Raw genomic sequence first — 24,718 nt, 5'->3', positions numbered from 1 at the left:
CCACCTTGCGGCGCCGGCACACCGGGTTCTAGTCCCGGTCAGGGCGCCGGATTCTGTCCCGGTTGCCCCTCTTCCAGGCCAGCTCTCTGCTGTGGTCCAGGAGTGCAGTGGAGGATGGCCCAAGTGCTTGGGCCCTGCACCCCATGGGCCATAGCACCTGGCTCCTGCCATCAGATCAGCGCGGTGCGCCGGCCGTGGCGGCCATTGGAGGGTGAACCAACGGCAAAAGGAAGACCTTTCTCTCTGTCTCTCTCTCTCACTGTCCACTCTGCCTGACAAAAAAGAAAAAAAATATGGAAAGAATGCCAGCCGCCACACGATGTGTAAAGCTATGGGTTCCTCCTGGTGTTAAAGGACTGAAGAATGCAGTGATAATGCTGTGCTTCATGATGGTCAAAGCTATCACCTGGCATCTCAGCACTCATGAGTGTTTTAAAACAGAGAACTGACAAATTCTGAAAGGCAGCCACTGATGACTAAAGAAGCAAATTCAGATAAAGACACTCATTTGGGGAGGCAATTGGACATCGATCAAGATTTCTCCTGTTATGCTATTTTTAAAAACTATTTTATTTATTTGAAAGGCAGAGTTACAGAGATCTTCCATCTACTGGTTTACTCCCCAGATGGCTGCAATAGCCAGGGCTGGGCCAAGCTGAAGCCAAGAGCTTCTTCCAAGCCTGCCACGTGGGTGGCAGGGGCCCAAGTACTTGATCCGTCTTTTGCAGCTTTCCCAGGCACGTTTAGCAGGGAGCTGGATCAGAAGTGGAGTAACCAGGACTCAAACCTGCACCCTTATGGAATGCCAGCACTGCAGACAGTGGCTCAACCTGCTGCACCACAGCACCAGCCTCCCCCAACCCCACCATATTCTTAAGTGAAGAAACAAGAAAGACTCATCGATATTCAAAGATAAAGCACAAAATGAGAAATTTTAAGGGCTTATGAGTGATAGAATGTCATTGTCTGCCGTGAGACTTGGAAACTAGCCAAGTCCAGAATGCGTAACTGTGAACTCTTGAGGCTCAAAGAAGAACTTCAGGTTCACAGTTGAAGGAATGTTGCCCAGCCCACGTTTTCCTCGTCACCCTGCACAGCCCGCAGAAGTGCCCGCCATGTTCTCCCCTGGAAACTCTCCTCATGGTTCAGAAATTCGGGTCTTGATTCCCCCCAAGTTTCATGATTCCTGCCCCACTTTTTTTTTAGTATTTCAAAGGATTGGGTCTCTTATATTTCTAATAATTCTTTGAAATCTCTTCCATCCTTGTAACTTTATTGTTAATGATTCCTAAAATGGCTCAATCTAAATCCTATTTTGTTGATTTATTTCTCCTGGTACTTTTTATTCTGTAGATACAGATAGATCCCTAAACCTGCAGGCCTGGGTGGCATTAGCAGAACACGGGCCATGATAGGATGTTAGTTCCGTGGGAGAGAGGCGTAGACCCTACCAGAACAGAACGTACAAGAAGTCCTGACTTTCCGTGTGTTCTACGGCAGCCTGGGGTAGGGAGGAGCCACACGGAGATGGCACAAAATGAGGAGTGTGGTGGGAGAGGGATTACACCAAGCAAACAAATAAGTAATCTACTGAGGATGATGAAAGCCAGTTTCCCAGTGTTGGAGAAAATACTTGTAAACCTGGAAAGGAAGAAGACTAAAAACAGCCCCAAGGTATCTGAGAGTAACTGGAGGAGTTGAGTTGCTCTTGGAGAATACAAAGTTAGAGTGTGTAAGCCTGCCACACAGACACACAGTAGGTACAAAGTTATGGATGTGGGAGTGTGTGTGCACAGGCATACATACATATACATAGAGTATTTTTTTTGACAGGCAGAGTGGACAGGGAGAGAGAGACACACACAGAGAGAGAAAGGTCTTCCTTTGCCGTTGGTTCACCCTCCAATGGCCGCTACAGCCGGTGCACTGCGCTAATCCAAAGCCAGGAGCCAGGTGCTTCTCCTGGTCTCCCATGAGGGTGCAGGGCCCAAGCACTTGGGCCATTCTCCACTGCACTCCCGGGCCACAACAGAGAGCTGGCCTGGAAGAGGAGCAACAGGGACAGAATCCAGCACCCCGACCGGGACTAGAACCCGGTGTGCTGGCGCTGCAGGCGGAGGATTACCCTAGTGAGCCGCGGCGCCAGCCATAAACATAGAGTTTTAAGCTTAGTGTTTACTGAGAGGTCCTAAAACCAATGCCCCAGAGTAACAAGAACTTCTACCAAAAGGAGTCCGGGAGCTGGCACTGTGGCATAGTGGGTAATGCTGCCGCTTGGAGAGCTGGCATCCTATATGGATGCTGATTTGAGTCCCAGCTGCTCCACTTCCGATCCAGCGCTCTGCCATGGCCTGGGAAAGCAGTAGAAGATGGCCCAGGTGCTTGGGCCCCTGCACCCATGTGGGAGACCGAAAGGAAGCTCCTGGCTTCAGATCAGTGCAGCTCCAGCTGTTGCGGTCATTTGGGAAGTGAACCAGCAGATGAAAGACCTCTCTCTCTCTCTCTCTCTGCTTCTCCTTCTCTCTCTGTGTAACTCTGACTTTCAAATAAATAAATAAATAAATCTTAAAAAAAAAAAAAAAAAAAAGGAGTCTGGACCCCTATGAAAAACACTGATTCCAGGGCTAGGCCAGGAAACATGAGGTTGAATCTTAGGACATTTTATGCCAGGAAGTAACGAAAACCTCAAAAAAAGAAAAAAAAAAAAAAAAAGATGGGTAACTGTCAAAAAGACTTAAGAACAATGTAAGGGACTTTGTATAGCCAAATCTGGGATAATCTAATTATGTGATTTATTGATGATATTAGTAGAATGTGTGCTGGATAAAACAGCAACCTATGAGTGGATGAATAAGGACTACTCTTCCTTGTGGTGAAATGTTGACTCTGATGTACAAAGAATGATCAACATGGACTGCTCCCACTTGGCACCTGTCTTGGTGATTATCCGTTCTTAGTGGAGGCTATGGCTGGTGGTTTGATAAAGGATTGATGGGACTGACAGTCTCAGAATAGTTCTGAGACTAATGTCATCCGTCAGAAAGGGGAAAATCATGACCTGGTCAGCCACCAGCACAATGAGATGATGCAGGCTGGCATCACCAGCAGGGGATGAGTCAGCGTCCTGCGCCCTGTGGTGGTGTGGCTCCGGTGTTCTGCCGAGAAAGGAGGACGGCGTCGAGGTCATGAAGAAACGTCAGAGTCATCCCGTAGAGTTCAAGGCCTGTTCTTCAAACAGTTGAGGACCTTGTGGGACTAGACATGGACTGGAGCAACAGGCAAAGAGCAGGAAGAGACATGACAACTCAGCGTAACGTGCCGCCTGATGGCCTGCTGCCAGAGACAACACCGAGACCCATGGCAGGTGTACACGAGACTCGTGGCTTGGGCGGTGGCATCACATCAGCACTGATTACCTGCCTTGAAAGGTCCGTGTCCTGATGAGTGCAAGGACGTTCTTGTTTGTGGAATGGCGTTTTGCAGTGTCGATGAGCGGCGAGGTGTGGTGTGTAGCTTCCTTTGGGTATTTCTGAGAAAGGATTCGGGGTAATAGGTGAGAGTGTGTGAGAGAGGATGAGGAGCCCAGTGTGGTGAAATGTTCACAGTTGGGGAACCCTGGCAAGATATACAGGGATGTTTTGTACTGTTTGTGCAATTTTGCTCTAGGTTGGAAAGTATTAAATCCATATGCACATGTGCACATAGAAGGATGGCAGACTGACCTCCAGCCTGGAGCCACAGGAAAGGGGTTTGTCGGAGGTGATCCCAAAACGGAGATCTGAAAGAGGCCAGCAGTAGCCACAGAAGGGTCTGTGACTCCCTGTAAGGAGAGAGTTTGCAGTTTAGTTTTTTCTGTTTTGTTTTTAACGGTTGGCATTTAGATATTGTTGATGGAAGGAACACAAGAATAGAAAAAAAAACATAGAAAGCTTGGTGTGGCTGGAAGTTAAAATGTTAATGTGACGCTGGCAAGAACTCAGGCTGGAGAGGTGAGCAGGGACAGGTCGTACGGAAGGAACTTGGGAAGTTAGTGTTGGATGTTCTTGGAAGCAAACACTCACAAGAAGTGCTAAAAGGGCTTGAGAAATGGCAGTCCTTCCCCCACCTCAGGGATAACCATGGCGAGACAGCTGTGATCTGGGTGAGTAGGTTCTTCCATGTGAAGTTTTTGTTGAAGTATTTGCCTGTTTTTACTTTTTAGATAGCATTTGCCTGCTTTAAAGTATACTATGGGACCTTTATGGGGGAGCGTTTCAGGCATAGAAAGCCAAGACACTGTGGCAAAGAAAGACCTACGTGATGGACCTCGTGGGCAAGACCGCGATGGGAAGAAGCAGCCACCGAAGGACGTACTTCTCTGAAGGGAGGAGAGAGCCTCCACTTTGCCTGTGGCCTTGTCGAAACACTGAAGGAGTTTGTGGATTCAAAAGGCTTCCGTAGCCTAGGAAGCTCATGTCAAGAGCCTTGGGAGATCACTGACATCATACATAAGAATGTTAACTGTTAAATAAACAGCTAGAGTCACTATGCACTAACTTCCCGTGCGGGACCTCTGTCCTCAAAGAGCTGTGTGGTGAGACTTAATAGTAAAACTTGTTCTCAAAGAATTCCATCGTTTTAGTGTGTTCAGTGGAGGATATTCTTATGCCACACAAATTATAGTTCTGTCTAAGTGTTCGCAAAAGATGTACCGTTTTTGGGTTCCATTTTAAAGATAATAAAATTTCAAAAAAAAAAAGTGAAATTGCCATCGAAGGGCAACGACTTGGACCAGCCCTTGTCTGGACTGCGGAGGACCAGCTTCTGCTCTTGTTTTTTGTTTGTTTATTTGTTTAATATATTCTCTTTTTTTTTTAGTTTTGTTTTGATTTGTTTTGTTTTGTTTTCTCTCTTTTTCTTTTTCCCCTTCATACAGAGTGCTGACCTCTACCTGGAATAGTTAAGCTGTGTACAAAGTTAAATGAAAATAGATCTTAGTAATAAACAAGACTGGGAAGAGGAAGAGGGGTGGCAGTGTGGGTGGGAGGGTGGGTTCAGTGGGAAGAATTACTGTGCCCAGAGTTCTGTTTATGAAATGTACACAAATAAAAAATAATTTAAAAAGAAATTCTCACCACCTGTGGGATTTTATTTATAGATGTGCTTACGGTGTACACCAGTTTCAGTGATTTATAACCAGCCCAGCTCTGAGAGCTGCTCAGACAACTGCTGAAACTCATGATCCAGCATCTTTCCCCACAAAAAACAAACCTTGCTTAATTTCCATCTTTTTCCATACTCATTCTCTTCTCCCATACAACTGTATTGTTTGAACCTAATTCAAGTATTTTTCTAAATAGATTTTAGAGAAAATGTTAACTCCAAAAGACATGTGTTGACCCCTTGGCATTTTGTCCTGCTGCTATTGCATTCTCAGATGAATGAAATGTTCTGTAAAAATAAAGAGCTTAAATTTCAGGGGGAAAAATCAGTTATTCCAGTATTATTTAAGTAAATTAACTGATATATTAATTTTTGGAAAAGACATGATATTTCTCAGGAACAAATAGGGTAGTTTCTATGTAGATTTTTATTCCCCAAAAACACATATCTCATTTGCCACAGAATGGGGCAAAGTGGAATTTTTCTACAACCAAGAACTTACACTAGATATATATTCTCTACAAATTCTAAATGCACGTGGAATGCCAGAAACCTAGAGAAATCTTCAAGTGCTGTGTAATTATCTCACAGAGTTTAAAGGGGACTGTTGAAGCACTGGTTTTACAATACTGACAGTACTGTTTTCATTTTGTTTGGTTGCATTGGCAGGCACTTGGAGGTGTCCCAGGAAGTCAGCCATTACTCCCCAGTGGAATGGACCCAACCCGACAACAAGGTAACTGCTCTAACGTGAGAGGAAGCCAACATGTAGAACCACAGAAGAAATCCTTTTGGTGGTCGTTGTTAAAGTGTTGTTAGTAGAAGTGGTATGTTGTTATACCAGTTGCATTTTTCAGGTAACATGGCTGACTAGTTTATATCTTCAACTAACTGTTAGTTACGTGTGGTAGTGAGGGTGCTGATGACATAGGAAAAGAATACACAAGTTTCCAAAACTCTGTATTGTAACAAATAACTCTTTTTTGACAGGCAGAGTTAGACAGTGAGAGAGAGAGACAAAGAGAAAGGTCTTCCTTTTGCCGTTGGTTCACCCTCCAATGGCCACCGTGGCCGGTGCGCAGTGGTCGGCGCACCGCGCTGATCCGATGGCAGGAGCCAGGTGCTTCTCCTGGTCTCCCATGGGGTGCAGGGCCCAAGCACTTGGGCCATCCTCCACTGCACTCCCGGGCCACAGCAGAGAGCTGGCCTGGAAGAGGGGCAACCGGGACAGAATCCGGCGCCCCGACCGGGACTAGAACCCGGTGTGCCGGTGCCGCAAGGCGGAGGATTAGCCTAGTGAGCCGTGGCGCCGGCCACAAATAACTGCTGAAACCTTTCCTGTAACCTTTAACAAGTAGGAGCTCAGTGGTGACAGTACTTGGGACTCCCTCTGCCTTTTTCGGCTGGAGGGGCTAGTGCACTTGAAAGGTGAGCAGAAGGAAGAGGGGTTCTAAGCAACACGTGACTTCAGGTTAACATCGCAGTCATCACCCTCCTCCATGGCAATATCTCGGTACCACGCAAGTGTGAGACTCCATGGTACTGCTCAGGAAAAGAGGAGCAAATAGGATGAGAGAGGTCATTCAACACAGGAGTGGAAGAAGATGTCGACCGAAACGCTAATGGAGGGTGTGGGTAAGCAGTGGACAGAAGTAGACAAGTGGCCAGGAACCAGGATGCGATGGTGTCAGTCACTCAGATACCTGGTGAGCAACCTTGCACCTAGCGGGAAGGAGCTGCCAGCCTTGGGGTGACCCCCGTGGCCACTAGACTGCTAACCTCTTCTTCCTTTTTTAGGACATCCAAATATGGGTGGGCCAATGCAGAGAATGACTCCCCCACGAGGGATGGTGCCCTTAGGACCACAGGTAAAACATCCGTGTAGGAAGCTCAGGTTGAAACCACTTTCCATCTTCATCTATGAACTGTATTATCTCACAAATTTTCAGATGTGCATTAAAGTTTCAATAGAGGATCTTGAGGCTGTAATATTTGTGACCAGATGTCCAAATTGATGCAACAGCAAAATGTATTTTTATGGTGGCTTATAATATGTGAAAAAATGTACCCTAAGAATAAATTAAAGTAACCTAAAAAGGCAACGATCACCCTTTTGCTGGTTACGCTAAGGAAGTGACTACATTAAATGAAACCCACTTGGTTCAAAGTATCAAATAGAATTGGGTAAAAAAAATCTATGTATGTTTTAAAGAACATCATTGACATGGTTGACAGTTTATATATATATAAAGCCATGTTTCTTTGTCAACTAGGGAAACTATTAGAGGATCTTTCAGAAATCAACATTAAAATGAGTCTTACTGAAGGAGCAGGATAATACTGAGCTTACAGCACATGTTGGCCAAGTTCTCCCACAATCTCCCAGAATTGTACACTGAGGTCGACTCTTTCTGTGCTGTTCCGGGGTATTGTTGTATTGTTTATTTTAGCTAAAACATCAGTTCCTCTCTCTTTCTCTCCACCCCCTTGGGAAAACTGGTTGCAATAGGAATTATGTTTATGGTGTTGCATCTTAATCTAAAATCCAGAGCTTTAGATTTCTGACTCATGGGAAAGAGGTGAGCGTGTTATAAAGATGGTGAAAGAATGAATTTACTTACGTTTTCCCTTCCACGAACAGCGTTGTAAGTAACAGTTTTAGGGGCTCGTTTCATGTATCTCCTCTTAAAGAATAAACCACGTGTTTCGTTGTGGCCTCAAAGGAGTCAAAAAATTAAGAACCAAATACCCAAATAATGTGACTTTGACTCAGATGTTTCTAACGAGCATACAATAATATATATTAACTCTACTGAGGCATGAGACTTAGAGCCAAATTTTGCGAAGATGCCATGTTACATTAAAAAGAAAAAAAAACTTACCATGTAAATATCTGGCAGACCCAAATCCAGATGAAACCAACATGTTTTTATTTAGGGTCAGTTCCTTCCTATTTATTTTCTTAAGGTTTTATTGGACTTTCATTCTGATATCCAAGTTACTTTTCCCACCTCCTACTCATGTTGGAAATGATTGTGTTAACCCACCATCGCTGAACTGCTCATAGCAATTACAAATTACAAAATCCGTGGGATATTTCATTAACTAATCATACTTTTAGTCTTTAATAAACTAAGCCAACCAATTTGGCTGTGCAGAACCTAAAAGATTTTTTTTTTCGGGAGAGATTTTCTTAATAGATAGATCTATTTTAAATAAACATCAAAAATTCCACGCTTACAATTTAGTTCTCATTCTTCATTCAGTTCCCTTGTTTTTTCAGCTTCTCCTTAAGCCTTCATCATCCCAAATTATTAGTAATATTAGCTTTTAATGCTTTAAAAACTAGAATCTGGTTTGAGTCAGCTTTACAGTGTTTGAAGAGTTATAGCAGAGCTTGCCTAAGCTTTACGAACATCTTGTTTGAAAAATGTAGAAATAAAAAGCGTATCAGTCTTCATGGTGCATGTTCTAAGCAGCTATATGTTTGTGCTAAATGTAAATTACAGGAGAAAGTCACAGATTAACTGTGATAAGTAATCTCTTATTGATGAGTGTTAAGAGCTTTGTAATGCTAGTGTGAAGTCTTTCTTCACATTTTCAAAGCCAAAGAGAGTAGTTTATTTCTCCCATTTAGACAAGCAGCAGCCTCCTTCCTGTCTGCTTCTGTACCATATGAGGGGCAGGATATTTCGGTATGAATTGATCTCCCACATCAGAAACACCCACAATTACTGTTGAAAATTGCTGTATGCAAAGTAAAAGAGTTAAAGGAAATTATACATCTGCATTTAAATGAAAGAGGAATCAGATCATGTGAATGACACAATAGGAGAAGAGTCAGGTAACCTTCACTTGGAATGAGGGAGTGCTGTTTTGTGTTTACTTCCTAACACCTGGCATACAAGATGTATGTACTCTAAACTGAAATCTGCAGGTAATTTTATTAAAAAAAATCTGTACATGCGTAATATTTGGGGCTTAAGTGGTAAAAGGGGGTGGTAGTTACCTGTCAGAACAACTGAATTCTCAAAATGAAGGAGTATCTATAATCTAGTGATTCTTTGAAAATGCTATTTCTGTAGACAAGATGCATACATAGAACATAGTAAATGTGCAATTCAAACATTTTGCATGGATAAAGAAATACAAGTATGTCACAAAAGCAGGCATTTTTCCTACCCTCTATTTTAATTGCAATGACGTAATAGTACATGACTTTTAAATTTATATCAGTGGCCTTTCAATAGAAAAGCAAAATTGTCTGTTTAAGGACGAAGAGTGTCTTTCCTAAATCATATTTGAAGTCACTTTTGTACTTGCTTTTGTAATAAGATGGACTTAGTGAACCTGCATTCTTAAGCTCAGTGAATGCCTTGTAACTCACAGAAAAATTCACCACCACCCAAATAGTTCTAATTCCTCTTGGGATCTGAAGGATAAATACGTTATCTACAAGTGGGAACACAGGATTTCCAAACCAGTTACTGACAGAGAAAGAGTAAGATGCAAGCACTCTCTGACGGGCTCTCCTGTGAAAAGAGACTCAACTGATTCTGCACTTTCAGATGTAAGGTGGTAGACGTTAGCTCAGTGCTTGGAAGAAAGTTCTAGAAATTAAGCTGCCCAGTCTTGAGAAGACCTCAGAGACTTCCCAGGCAGCATATGCACAGCCGTTTTGCACTGGGGAGATTAGACCTGATGGAGTTGTGCTGTTACGTGAGCCTTCACATTCCGCCATCCTGAGTTAGCTCTTCCCGTCCTGCCTGTGTGGAAACCACTCGGGAAGCCATTGTCATTCCCACCTATCTTCCTGATTTCTTTTTCTTTAGATTATTTCAGAAGTGAAAATATTTTGACAATATCCTGAATCATCCTGCATTGAATAATTTCTTGCCCATTTCCTTTGACAGTTCAGTCTCATTAGCCCATCATGTGTTGAAGGCTTGCTGTGTGCCTGACACAGTACTTGAGCACTGAGTGTACAAAGATGAGTAAAACATTCTCTGCCTTCAGGACTCTTATTGTTTATCAAGAGATGCAGATACATCGAGAAACACTATTACATAATAGAAGAAGTCTAGGAAGGAAGCGCACTTGCGATTCACGACATAAACATAGCCAAGCAAGTAAATCTGTTAGGGCTGAGGACGCACGGGAAACTGCAGAAGAGGGGACTCTAAGTTGTTTCTGTGTTGACTGTGATAATAAGAAGCTGGCAGATAAAGTTTTTGAGCATCCAATGCTACGCTTTTAATTTACCAAGCATTATGATAAGTGCTCTGTATTTCATTTTATCCTCCAAGAAGTCGAAAAGGGAGGCCGAATTATCACAACACAGATAAGGAAATTAAAATCGCATTCTATTGAGAGAATTACTGACCAGAGACCACACACATACAGAAAGAGAGGCAGAGGGCACGGGGCGGTGGCCACAGAGATTCCAGCAGTGTCTGTCCACCTCCGGAGCTGCAAGGAAAACTGCTATCTTCCTTGGATAGTGAAAGATCCGCTGAGACCAAGAATGAGGGGAGGTCTTCCCCGTGAGGCAAGTCTAGGGTACTTGGATGCAGATTCTGTTTCCAGCCCCTGGCTTTCTTCCTGAGCCCCTTTTCCACCACCTTCCTGGACCCAGAGGTGAAGGGAGGTGGCTGTCCTCCTACCTAATGGCTCACACGTGCATGGAAACCAGTCCTCCGTCTCGTAGCTCTCCACTGGGGGTAGCTAAGTAGGATTTCCTGTAAGTAAAAGCAATAAGCAATAAGATGACTAGGTCATTCTCCTTGTTAACTGTGGCTTACTCTGGAGTCAACAGCCTTCCTCTCACTGACTGATTTCCTCTATGACCCCCCAAGGCCGAGGAAGATGAGTTAACGTGACAGTGAACTTCGGGAAATCCCATAGGCTAGAGTGCATGGTCGGGGGGATGGTACAGAGAGCAGCACCACAGGAAATGAGAACAGGGAGGTTAGGCTGGCGCTGGCCGTGCCCAACTCATAGAGTCCTACCAAGGAGTTTAGACTCATTCGGCAGGTGGTGTGGGTCGCCATAGCTTCTAGGTGACCTGGGTCATACTAAGTTGTAGGACAGCTCTTGAGGAGGTATAGAGAAAACAGATTAGGGCGGGGAGACACTAATCAGACTTGAACTAAATAAAAGAAGCCTTCTGAGTAATGACAAAGATGGATGCTAGGAAGAATCAGTGGACTTTGCTAACTGACTTGGGGTCGAAAGAAAAGCACGGCCGTCAATGGGCTCCTGGACCTTCTCAGCCTGGACTGTTGTGGAAATGGTGCCAGAGAGCTGGCTGTGGAAGGCTGCAGAAAGAACTGCCCTAGGAGGAGAGAAACGCTGCCTTGACTTTGAATACAAGAGTACTTCAAAAGAAACTCTGTAGAAATGGAATGAAAAGTATGAGTTTATTTTCTGTACAAGTCAATCGAGATCCATGTAGTTTTTTCATAAAACATATTTTACACATACAGGGAGGAAAAAACTTGTGTTTTTAATTCCACTTTCTCACAAATTCTTTGAAGTCCCCTTGTGTGTTGAGAGTGAGGTATCCAGACAGCAAACAGGCCCAAAGGAGCTCCAACACGAGTTACCCTGGAGCCCAGGAGGGGCTGTGACTGAGCATTCAGACTGGAGTGCCACGCACAAATAGCTCCCAAACACATGATAACATAAATGTGTGTGTGTTGAAAAGAATGCTGCAGCAGGAACTGGGAGAAGAGCCACATTTTTAAAGAGTTAGCAAAATAAAAGGAGCCAGCAAAGAAAACTGGAATCAGAATAGTTGGTAGAATCGGGGTGTCCCAAAGCCAAGTGTGAACCCAGGGGTAGGTCAAGATACGTCAGTCTGACAGAGGCAGAACTAGCCCTTTGGCCGTAGGGCCACTGAACTTAAATGATGGTAATGTGTGTGTTGAAATAGGAGAGTGTTTTTAGTGCTTTGAATGCACGTAATAAATACTGAAGTTTATGGAGTTGTGTAAGTCCTGCACGCATATTTTGAATATACTTTGCTTTTCATCTACTTTGTGTGTTTGTGTGTGTGTGTATTTCTCTGTTGGATGTTATTTTGTGAATAGAAGTTTGTATTCAACTTTCTGGGATTGGATTTGCCTGTTTTATATTTATTTATTTATGTAAAAAGTCTGACAATTTCAAACATTTTGAAAAATTTGGTCTTTAAAACAATTTTTTATTTATTTTTTATTTGATAAATTCACTATTACACAAACAGTATGAAATTAATAAAGATTTGTCGAGTATTATAATTAGTCATACCTTAATCATTTCACGTACTCTGATGACCTTCCATGTTCATGTATTGTTCAGAAACACACAAACCGAAGTAAGGGTAAAATAGAAACAAAACTGCAAGAGTGGAGCCTTCAGAGAATGAATTACACAGGCCTTATCCAGTCAGGAGTCATGTAGGGAAATCATTAACCAGCTCTCCTTTCTTTCCCCCTCCTCTTTGGTTTTGTTTTTTTGTTTTGTGGTAGTCTGACCCTTGGTTATCATTACAGAGCTATGGAGGTGCCATGAGACCCCCACTGAATGCTTTAGGTGGCCCCGGAATGCCTGGAATGAACATGTAAGCAAACTGATTTTCTTCTGTCGAGTCAAGTGCTGTGTTTGCCTTGTCCAAAGTGACTCTCGTTGGTAAAAGCTTCGGGCTCCTCCTCAAGGCCAGAGCAGACTGACAGTGAACTGCGCTGTCGGCCTCATTCTCGCAACCTCCCCTCTCGCCTGCTTCTTCCTTCCTGCAACCTTTTCAGGTGTCATAAGTCACCAGCCACGGTCTGTTTCTTTTTGATAAGTACGAGGGCACCAGGGCAGTAACAGACGGTCAGTGCTTCCTGACGAGGGAGGTCCGACCCCTAGACGCACAGGCGTGTCTTTACTGTAACTTGACTGACAACACAGGAGGAATCGCCTCCCACAGGGGCTCCTGTGTTCAAGAACTGCCCATGGCATAGCGTGAAGTTGCTTCTGAAAATGGAGCTTTGTAACAATTCACAGTGGGAAAGGGAGAGGGAGGAGGAAGAAGGGTTGCAGCCTGGGCAGGAGGGAGGGTGGGGTGGGGAGCATCACTCTGTTCCTGAATCTGTATAATGATGAAACTTGTACACCTTAAATAAAATTGTTAAAAAAAAAAAAAAGGAAAATTCAAGATGTGCTTGGATAGGAGGAAGTGAGAGGGCTTTGTTTTGTTTTCTCTTTTTTAAAGATTTATTTTATGTATTTTAAAGAGTTATAGAGAGAGGCAGAGAGAGAGAGAGAGAGAGAGAGAGTTCTTCCATCCGCTGGTTCACTCTCCAGATGACTGCAACAGGCAGAGCTGAGCCAATCTGAAGCCAGGAGCCAGGAGCTTCTTCCGGGTCTCCCACGTGGGCACAGGGGCCCAAGCACTTGGGCCATCTTCCACTGCTTTCCCAGGCCATAGCAGAGAGCTGGATGGGAAGAGGAGCAGCCGGGACTAGAACCGGCACCCATATGGGATGCTGGTGCTTCAGGCCAGGGCTTTAACCCACTGCGCCACAGCGCCGGCCCCTCTGTCATTTCTGTTTACCAACATAATATGGTTTATTAGGGAACTTTTATTTATGTTTCATTATGCAAATTGTTCTTAAAGTCTCATGCACACCAGGTGCTTGTAACTGATGTTTGTTAATTGAATAGAGGCTGGATTCCAGGATGTGGCCTAAGAAGCTTTCCAGAAAGAGTGAATGTGACCTGTGTTGGGGTGAGGGTGCACCCCCAATGTGTGTCCCCTCCAGTCTGTGTTTTACAACACTGCCATCATTGGATGGCATGGAATAAATATGGGGAAATAAGCTGTGTTGATGTATGGGGTTTTTCTTTTCTTTTTTTTTTTTTTTTTTTTTTGAAGTTTCTGAAACCATTTTCATGGAAGGGAAATTTTCCTAAAATTAAAAATAGGTTAATAGGTGAGTAGCAGCTAAACTCAAAACTAACAGAACAGAGGGGAAAAGTAGGTCACATTTTCCTGTCACATCTTTTGTTGTAAAATAAAAATGTGTAGACATGAAACCTGACTTTTGTTACATTCTTCAAAGGCCTTTATTAATGGTTGTCACAGAAAGGAATGAATGATGTTTTGTGCTTACAACAAAGGATAGAATTCTTACCAGTAAGAGAGAGATATTTAAAAAATTTGTCTATATGATATTCTCACTTTTAAAAACTTTATTTTATTATTTGAAAGGCAAAATTACAGTGACAGAAGGGAGAGACAGAAAGGGAGAGAGATCTTCCACCCGTTGATTTACTCCCCAAACAGCTGCGAAGGCCAGAGCTCAGCCAGGCCAAAGCCAGGAGCCAGGAACTCCATCTGGGCCTCCCAGGAATTCCATCTGGATGGCAGGGGCCCAAGCACTTGGGCCATCCTGCGCTGCCTTCCTAAGCACACTAGCTGGGAGCTGGATCAGAAGTGGGGCAGCCAGAACTGGAACCAGTGCCCATACAAGATGCTGGCATCTGAGGCAGCACCTAACCTGCTGTGCCACAATGCTGACCCCAAGATAGTCACTTTTAAATATAATAGATTTTAAGGAATATAAATTTGTATACTATGCCAAGTTATAAGAAGCATATATATTTTTGTAAAGATTTATTTTATTTGAAAGAGTTTGGCCGGTGCCGTGGCTCAATAGGCTAATCCTCCGCCTGTGGCGCTGGCACACCGGGTTCTAGTCCCGGTCGGGGCACCAGATTCTGTCCCGGTTGCCCCTCTTCCAGCCCTGCTCTCTGCTGTGGCCCAGGAGGGCAGTGGAGGATGGCCCAAGTGCTTGGGCCCTGCACCCGCATGGGAGACCGGGAGGAGGCACCTGGCTCCTGGCTTCGGATCGGCACAGTGCGCCGGCTGTGGCAACCATTTAGGGGGTGAACCAACGGAAAGGAGGACCTTTCTCTCTGTCTCTCTCTCACTGTCTAGCTCTGCCTGTCAAAAAAAAAGAAAAAAAAAAGAAAAAGAAAAAGAAAGAAAGAAAGAGAAAGAGGTTCAGAGAGAGAAAGAGAGACAGAAAGAGGTCTTCCATCCATTGATTCACTCCCCAAATGGCTGCAAAGGTCAGAACTTGGCCAGACCAAAGCCAGGAGCCAAAACCTCTATCCGAGTCTCCCACATGAGTGGCAGCAGTCCAAGTACCTGGGCTATCCTCCACTGCCTTCCATATGGGATACCGGTGCTGCAGGCTGGGCCCTAACCCACTGCACCACAGCACCGGCCCAGAAGATATGCATTTTGAATACTATGACCAGCCCTGAGTTGTCACTAAATATAGTAATGTATTTAATATCACTTTGTATATTAGTCTGCGTTATAATTGTTAGATGATCAACTTCAGGTGAATCTCTTTTAGCAGATAGAGAAAAAATTATTTTCATATAACCATTGAGAGATTCAAATGACTACTTAAAATCACTTAGTTCCTTTCTCACTTATACTTAAGCATTACAGATATGTATACATTTAATTTCTCAGACTATGAAGACTAAAAATATGGCTCAAATTCTATTTATTTTTAAATATAGCCCTTGTAAAAATTTTTAATATTAGATCTATTTGGGATAGAGACAGAGGGAGAAATCTATTCCCTGGTTCACTCCTCAAATGCCTACAACAGTCAGAGATGAGCAAGGCCAAAAGTAGGAGCTGGGAGTACAACCCAGGTCTTCTAGGTGGGTGACGGGAACCCAGGTATGTGAGCCATCATCTGATGCCTCCCAGGGTGCATAGCAACAGGATGTGGGAATCAGAAGCAGAGCAGGAACTTGAACCAAGACACTCCAGCATGGGATGTGGGTGTCCCAAGTGGTATCTTAAATGCTACATCTAAAATTTTTAATATGATTATTTTGATGATATCTGAGTTTGAGTTTCTTATTTAAGTATTCCAAATACCTTGAAATATATTCTATTACATAACATTTCCCTGTTAATATAATTTATGGTTCTTTTTTAAAAGACTTTATTTCTTCATTTGAGAAAAAGAGTTACAGAGAGGGAGAGACAGAAAGGTCTTCCATCCGCTGGTTCACTCCTCAAATGGCTGCAACCAGCAGAGCTGGGCCCATCCAAAGCCAGGAGCCAGGAGCTACTTCCCGGTCTCCCACATGGGTGCTGGGGCCCAACCACTTGGGCCATTTAGTACTGGTTTCCCAGGCCATAAGCAGAGAGCTAGGGCAGAAGAGAAGCAGCCAGGACACAAACCAGCACCCCCGCGGGATACCAGCACCAAAGGCTGAGGCTTGGGCCGCTGCACCACACCCAGTGTAAAGGACCTTCTAAACCTCACAGGCTGTGACCTGCATTGTTCGCGGCTGTTTTGTCTGAGGTCCTACACCTCTTCAGCTTCCAGTGAATGAGCCTTCTTTCGGGACCAGCAAGCGTGTGAAGCTTTACATCTGTGAGCGTTTCCTGCTAACAGGGAAACTTCTCGAGCATGGAAGATCTGACCAGGGACAATAACGATTGCTTTGACCATGGCCCCCACGAAACAGAGTGAATTTAGAGAGACATAAAAATAAAGCACATTTTATCTCCACTGCTGTCCATGGAGTAAACTGTGTCAAAATTCACTTCACAACGCATTACCCTTCAAAACAAAGTAATTTTGCTTGATGACAAACAGGTATTCCTGACTCATATTTGTGTTTTTCTTCATGTCTTTTTTTTTTTTTTAACTTATTGGGTTCCTTGAAATTGGAAGGAAAAGGCACTAGAATGGTGCTACCTTAAGCAGAGTCTGTAAGCTGTTTAACTAAAATAACTGTGTGTTGAGGGTCAGGAGCGACCTGCCAGAGAGTCCTACCTGGGCAGTTTTTCTTTAGCTTGTCACTTTTCACGTTTGCCACTAGAGTAGGAGAGTGAGCAATGCTCAGTGCTAGTCACATACTGTATTCTAACCGGTATCTACATCTCTATTTATTACTTGTATATGTAATATATATAGTTTTATATATTTGTATATATTTATATACATATTACATATTTTATGAAATATATACTGTATGTATGTTTATATACCTAGTTACATATGTAATATACATATAACATATATGTGTAATCTTCACGTGTCCATTCTCTAAACTGAGGAGAAACTGCACAGAGTGTCATTTAGAATGGAAATGGTGGTGGCATTTCCCACAGCAGTTAAGATGCTACTTGGAACTCCTCCTACCTCCTGTATCAGTGTGTCTGGGATCGAGTCCCACCTCCGCTTCTGACCCACCCTCCGGTTACTATGCACCCTGGGAGCCGGCAGGTTATGGCTCCAGTTCTTAGGTTCCTTGCCATCCTTGTGGGAGACCCAGATGGGGGTTCCAGGATCCTGGCTTCAGCCTGGCACAGCTCTGGTTGTTTCCACCATTTGTAAAGTGAACCAGCAAATGGTAGATCAGTCTCTCTGTCTTTCTCTCTCTCTCTTGCTGTGCCTTACAATTAAATAAATAAATTTGAAAGGAGTGATTTTGGGTTTTGGAAGATACTCCCCCATGTAATCACAATCGCCTTAATTTCATCAAAGTCGTCATCCTTACCCAAAATTACAGGCTTCCTTCAAATTTGCTTCTCCCTGTAATTTAACTGAGGCAAACATGATTCTACTTCAGACTGTTACTAATGTTTAACTTAATGTTATTTAAATAAAATGTCTGATAACATTAACATTTAATTTGGCATGTTAATATTTTGAAACAATGAAATATTTTATACATAAAACTATTCATACAATACTTGTTTAGTCATAATATTTCAAAACTATGGGCCCATTATTTACATAGCATCATTGTATGCATGTATATGTTTGCCATGATTTGGCTATGATGGATTCTTTGTGTCTTAACGCAAATGTTTCCAGTTTCCTTACTGTGTTACAGCATCAGACTCATAGCGTTGATCGTGGATCGTGGATCGGTCCTTACTGCCCAGAGGGTGTGCTTGATCAGCATACACCCTGTGATTTGCTCTAGTTTCTACCCATGGGGACGACAGGTGCTGCATGTAGCATCATCTTTCCAGAGCGTTCCAGCAGTCAGTGGTGAGCTCATGGCTGTCTTCTTGGAGAGGCAACCACTTGCAGAGAAAAGACAAGTGCCCTCAGCTTCTCCATGCACAGACTTTTGCCGTCCCCTTTGGAATCTTATTTTCACTTCCATTCCTCAACCTGAGTGGGAAAAAATTCTACTTGTGCACTCCTAATAGATCCCAAGGGCAGAATGCTCGCCCTTCCTACTGCTTACACTCCTTGGAAATCCTGAAACAAGTCTACGAATAACTCTCTATATTCCAAGTAGGTAAAGTAATGCAGTAACTCACTTGGACAGCCCCTTTATCTAACATTCAGAACTTCCGGTTCAGAGTCCCTTGAATCAAAAAAAAAAAAAAATCTCTTAATTAAAACTTTGACTCTAAGAGTGGACATTGTGGCCGGCGCCACGGCTAACTAGGCTAATCCTCTGCCTGCAGCGCCAGCACCCTGGGTTCTAGTCCTGGTTGGGACACCGGATTCTGTCCTGGTTGCTCCTCTTCCAGTCCAGCTCTCTTCTGTGGCCCAGAAAGGCAGTGGAGGATGGCCCATGTGCTTGGGCACTGCACCCCATGGGAGACCAGGAGGAAGCACCCAGCTCCTGGCTTCAGACCAGTGCAGCGCCGGCTGTAGTAGCCATTAGGGGTGTGAACCAACGGAAGGAAGACCTTTCTCTCTGTCTCTCTCTCACTGTCTATAACTCTGTCTCTCTCTCTCACTGTCTAACTCTGCCTGTCAAAAAAAAAAAAAAAAAGTGGCCATTGTAGCATAGTGGGCAAAGCCACCACCTGCACCAGTCTCTCATATGAGTACCAGTTTGTATCTTGGCTGCTCTACTTCCAGTCCAGCTCCCAGCTTATGTCCTAGGTAAAGCAGTGGAAGATGATGGCCCAAGAACTTGGGCCCTTGCCACCCATGTGGGAGACCCAGTTGAAGCTCCTGGCTTGGGCTTAGCTCAGCGCTAGCCATTGCAGCAAACTGGGGAGTGAATGAGCAGATAGACACTCCCCACCCCCTTCTTTCCCTCTCTCCCACTCTCTTCCTCTCTCTCAAATGAATATATAAATCTATTTTTAAAATTCACTTTCGGAGCTGGCACTGTGGCGCAGTGGGTTAAAGCCCTGGCCTGAAGTAGCAGCATCCTATATGGGCACCAGTTCTGGTCTCGGCTGTTCCTCTTCCAGTTCAGCTCTCTGCTATGAACTGGGATGGCAGTAGTAGATGGCCCAAGTCCTTTGGCCCCTGCACCCACGAGAGAGACCAGGAAGAAGCTCCTGGCTCCTGGCTTCAGATGGGCACAGCTCCAGCCGTTGAGCCATCTGGGGAATGAACCAGTGGATGGAAGACCTCTCTCTCTGACTCTACCTCTCTCTGTAACTCTTTCAAATAAATAAAATAAATCTTTAAAAAAATCACTTTCAAGGATTAGAAGGAAAGAGAATTTTGAATGATTCTAATTACAGAAGTTAGCTTTTCCTAAGACTGTTTATTCAAGCATACTTTGTACTGCAGCATGAAGAGACTGATTTAATTGAATATCAATATTATTAAAGATTTTTATGTTCTTTTAAGTTACATAATACAAGACATTCTTTGTCATCCTGAAATGAGGTAATATGATACCAGTCCTTGGCATCAACTCCCTCCTATTTTCTCTAAGATTGACTCTAGCTGTCGCCCTGAACTGAAATCACACACACACACAAAAAGTGATTCCTCATTTAATAGCAGCTGAAGTGTCAGCGGCACTGGAAGATGGACTGATAGACATAATAGCAAGTTTTTGAAAAGGAGGCAACTTAAATACATGCTTTTTGTGTGCATTAATTTAGTTGTAACTTGATAATTGCAATCATTATATGTTTAGGCATTTTATAAGTAATTGTATTTTGAATGATAGAGGTAGTTCGTATATTGATGTCACAAGATTATGATTTATATTTATGTCTTAATACACTTTATTCCAGAAGTGTGTTTCTATACTAATTTGGGTCTGGATAGTAACCAGTAATCACAGTTTATTATTTACTGTGAATGTTCAAAGCGTGGGTGAAAACTCCCCTTTTCATACTGTTTTACAGGGGTCCAGGTGGTGGCAGACCTTGGCCAAACCCAACAAATGCCAATTCAGTAAGTTGTTTTTTTGTTTTTTGTTTTTTTTTTTGGCGTTTTGCAATATTTGACAGAAACAAAACCCACTGCTTGGGAGAGACTTGAAAGCTGTTGCATTTACCGTTTCTTCATCATTTGAAAAAAGAAAATCGGTGTATATTTTTAGCACAGTATGCGTTACTTTTGAAATTATGTATAATTTTTTTCACTTCAAGGTTTAATGTAAACATACATTCGGTGTCACTCTCAGAAGTGAAGCTGGAAATGCTGTGATTTAAGGACACTTGTAATAACATGCGTAGTAGTCTGCGGTGGCTATAAGCTGGCGTGGTCTTCTGGAATAACTGCAGTGATGATTAGTTGCCAGATAAAATCTCCACTCTGATTTCTTCTATTAGAAGAAAGCAAGCTATCATGATTACATCTGTCACATTAATTATACCCAGTTTGCTTGCTTGCTGTCCCAGGAAGCAGGTGCACACGTGTGCCTTTTAGGTACCCTGCCATCCTTGCACATCTGTGTCGCTGACATCCTGGGAGTCTTCCTTGTATAGTTTTGGCAGTGATTCAACTGCACAAATGTTCTTGTTTCTTAATAAAGTCACGTAAGTATATCCACAGGTTGAAAATAAAGCTGTCTGGAAGTTGATATGATTTTAATTTCATGCTCCTGGAGATGTCTTTCCTTTTTGACTCTGAAACTTTGTCAGTGTTGGCGAGAGGTTTGCTGAGTGTGTTGGTGTCATCCGTGCACTGCACAAGCCTGCCTGGTCCCGAGGAGTCAGAAGGGGCTAACTGCAGCCGGTGTCCCACTTCCCAAATCTGTGGGCACCTACCCAAAAGGAAAGCCTTTTGCCAGCGTGCAAAAGGAGTCTTCGTCGACTTGCAGCCGTGGCCCTAATGCTCAGTAACCATGGATCTGCGCCAGTGTTTACGGTTAACCTTCAAGAAAGTTCAGAGTGAGACGTGTGTGGTCTAGGGAACCTCGTCCTCCACCCATTGCTGTTCTAAAGCAGAGATCACTTTGTTCTGACGCAAATAACTCAAATGTCTAGAGAAAAACCTTGATAGTGTGTATTACCTGCTTTTCCCCAAGTTTTACTGGCTGTCACATTTGCTAATTAAATGAAGTTATTTGCGGTGGAAGGAATGATGTTGTTACCAATGCAGTCTTGAACGGGCTACTTAATTTTAGTAAATCCTGCTGAGAGACCGCATGCCAGCCAGATTACGTTGTAACGGGAATGCATTCACTCCGCGGTTTGCTTGTATGCCTAGAGGAGCTCACACTATTGTTCGCTCCTTCTCCCCGGCCTGAACCAGTTCATTTCAAGATTTCCCTTGAAAATGACATCTGGCTAGCCACTCATGATATGTCTCTTGAGCTCTTGCAGAAAGAACAATTTTTATGACCCTGAAAATTCTGATGTTAGTGCCAGACTCTGGGAAGAATTTCCATTTTCTGCATGTTTGATAAGACGGAATGAGAAACTACAAGCCGTGGTCCACCTGGGCTAGGTGAGCCTTCCCACCTGGCAGCCCAGCTAGCCACACCCTGCTGCCTGAGGACGGCTCACCCCACCGCTCCCCTCCTGCCACCATGCCCCCTTTATACACTCACCCACTGAGGCTGGTGCACCAAAGCTAGCGAGTGTCTTAGCCAAGCAAAGTATGAGGTTGAAGCGGAGAGGAGAGGAGAGCCCCATGTCCCCACCAGTGTTCCTTCTCAGGGGCTCCAGGTCTTCAGGGTTGCATTGAGCTGAGCACGTGGGTCAGGTCAGCCGCTGTGCATCCCTTTAGACTCTGAGAAACACAAGTAGGGTAGGAGCCGTGCGCGTGCATCTGCTGTCCGGTGGTCAGGCTGCGACAGGTGTTTTACCAGCGTGTGCGCAGGCAAGCAGCAGGGCTAAAGCAGTCTTGTAGGGTGATGTATGCCACGTATGGCATCGCCCACCCCACTCAGTGCGTGAACAGGGAGAAGCCGGGAGTGGCCTGTGTTCTCTTCCTCGAGAGAGAAAGTGGTCATCATGGACGCGTGCAAAAGAAGAGCCTTCCTCTGAAAATGGCTCATGAAGAGAGCAAGGAATGCGGTCGTGAAATGGGAAGACTTTGTAGCAGACCGTAGGGGCTTCTGCTGAGGAGGCGCAGGGAGCACCACCGCGCAGTGTCTGTGCATCTCTCTTACTTTGAATCCAGGTTTCGTAAACTGCCTGCAGACACTCCAGTTTCCGTCAGTACAGTAAGCCTGACTCAGCACAGTATGGTCAAGCGGTTGCTTCGGTTTTGCCGTATGCAAATATGTTTTACTTTTTCGTCCTTGGAGTGTTTGGGAGTCTCTTCAGATGTACAGGAAAGGTAGAATATAAGGCGTTCCCGTATCCCCCGGTCCCGGTCCCAAACGTTGACGTTTGCCCATGAGGGCCTTGTGGTTCCCTCTCTCTAAATAAGTGTAATTTTCCTGAACCATTTAATTTCCTGAAGCTTTATCCCTAAAAACTCCACGGTGTTTCCTAGAGCCAAAGGCATTATCTTTCATAATCCCAGCATAATGACCAAAATAAGGAAACTAACAGTGATACCATGCCATCCTACGACTGCCAGACCTTAGATTTCGCAGTTGGCTCAGTTGCGATTTTGTAACCAAAGCAAACCCCAGCCCCTGGGGCATCCGGCTGTCACCTCTCTGTGTCTCCTTCAACCTGGAGCCGCCCCTCAGCTTCTTCTCCTTTCCGCACCCTGTGGTTTGTTGAATGCAAGCCGCTTTCTGTTTAGAATGTCCATGGTTTGGTGTCGTCTGTCCTCGGGATTAGATCTGGGTTAATGTAGCTGGCAGGGGCGCTGCAGAAGGAACGGTGTCAGGAGGAGCATGGTGGCGACTTCCGGTCCGCCGGTTCAGGTGGTGCCTGTCAGACAGGACTCCTGCGTCTCCCTTGGTAGTAACGGACTCGAAGACGTAGCTAGACACTCGCCCAGGTACCCCCCTGCTCTGCCGCCTTCATCTGCTGCCTTTGGCATCCATGGATGATCCCTGCCTGAAGCCTTGTGTACTTTTTGGTTGCCAGGTGGAATGTCACGATTCTGTCTCCCCTCCCCCTTTGCCGGCTGACTCTCTGCTCCCACAGGGTCGCTCTTTCTTCTCCGTTCGCATTCACTCGTGGGTATCGGCTGTGCTTCTGAATTAGTTAATTCAGGCAGTACAACATGCAGGAAGTGTCCAAGATGTGCCCAGTCGAACCCTCTTGGGGCTGAATCATGTATCCACTTAGTATGTCCTTGTTATTCAATGAGCACTTGGAGGCCTGAAGCTCAGCTCACGTTTTCCCGACCTCAGATCTGAAAAGAGTCGTTTGAGGAGCTCTGGGGCCTCGTAGTGGAGAAGGCTGTTTGGAACCCGATGGAGTGACTGCGTTTCTTGGGCTCCCTCAGCCGCAGACCCTGAACACAAGACTGTGCAGAGCACGCTGAGGCTTGCATGTCCGTCCAGCACCAGCAGTCCGTCCCCACCCTTTTTAAACCTTTCATGTTTATGACTCACGTCTCTGGAAGTGTGGAACCTGCCTGCCATTACCCATAGGATGCCACTTTGCTTAACCTTTGTCCATGGTTTTGACATGTAAAAGCGTTTCCACCAAACACTCCTGACACTCATCCATGACAGCAGGAGAAGCAGTGTGAAGGCCCAAACTCGTGGTTTTCAATGAGAATCCAGGTGCTGGGAGTAACTCCAGCTGAACTGGCTGCGGGCTGCTCTCAGTCATTAAGCAGTTAGGGCAGGGTAGGACATTTATCTGCCAGGCAACGGTCACATGTCTGCTCCGTGAGCCCCACCCAGGCCAGGGGAGTAAAAATCAGAGAGATGTGGTTCATCAGAGAAAACAAAAGGAGCTGTTACTAGAAGATGAGACGACAGGAAAAACAGCAAATGTCCGGGTTAGTATTGTTTTCATCAGCTCACGATGGGAAGCGGGGGGAAGAGGCGGCTCCTTTGGGGAAGACGTAGCAGTGAAGCACGCGTGTGGCTCCTCCAAGGCTCTGCGGTGCACAGCCGGACGCTCACTCTTCAAAGAAACCGCTGAAAAGGAGCAGAATGGCGTCAGCTCGCACTGGCACAGAGAATGTCTCGGCGTTGCCATCCCGATTCTGGAGACGCAGTGCTTCTCAGATAGAAGGAAAGTACTGAGCTGTAATGTCACGGATCGTCTGAGAAAACACTCGCACGAGCTCTTGAGTGTGCCCCTGCTACAGCACCACAGGCGTGCGTCCCGGGACCCGAGTGTTCCAGCATGTTCACGTCCTCTGCAGCTCTGGGATCCTCCGCCCAGCTCGGCCAGACAGTGTATGTGGCCCTTGAGTTTCTCATCTGTCAAACGATAGTTTCCCCTGGATTCTCCGGCTTGCCGTCG

At 44.7% G+C, this 24,718-nt stretch overlaps 1 protein-coding gene across 16 annotated transcripts in view; it reads left to right on the top strand.

Moving 5' to 3' along the window:
* Window positions 1-24,718, top strand: part of SSBP2 (single stranded DNA binding protein 2) — a 309,460-nt gene that overhangs the window by 256,468 nt on the left and 28,274 nt on the right. For 11 of the 16 annotated variants that reach the window (XM_070056354.2, XM_070056359.2, XM_070056360.2 and 8 more), the window contains 4 exons: window positions 5,812-5,878; window positions 6,940-7,010; window positions 12,678-12,745; window positions 20,285-20,333. In XM_070056354.2, the coding sequence (XP_069912455.1) occupies window positions 5,812-5,878; window positions 6,940-7,010; window positions 12,678-12,745; window positions 20,285-20,333 (255 nt within the window). Of the gene's footprint in view, window positions 1-5,811; window positions 5,879-6,939; window positions 7,011-12,653; window positions 12,746-20,284; window positions 20,334-24,718 lie in introns of all 16 variants that reach the window. The other 5 variants (XM_051853645.3, XM_089312932.1, XM_051853641.3 and 2 more) reach the window with 2 other exon arrangements.

Source organism: Oryctolagus cuniculus, chromosome 14, assembly GCF_051225735.1.
Source record: "Oryctolagus cuniculus isolate XC-2025 breed Fujian yellow rabbit chromosome 14, ASM5122573v1, whole genome shotgun sequence".
Lineage (NCBI taxonomy): Eukaryota > Metazoa > Chordata > Mammalia > Lagomorpha > Leporidae > Oryctolagus > Oryctolagus cuniculus.
This window is presented reverse-complemented; position numbering and strand designations above follow the sequence as displayed.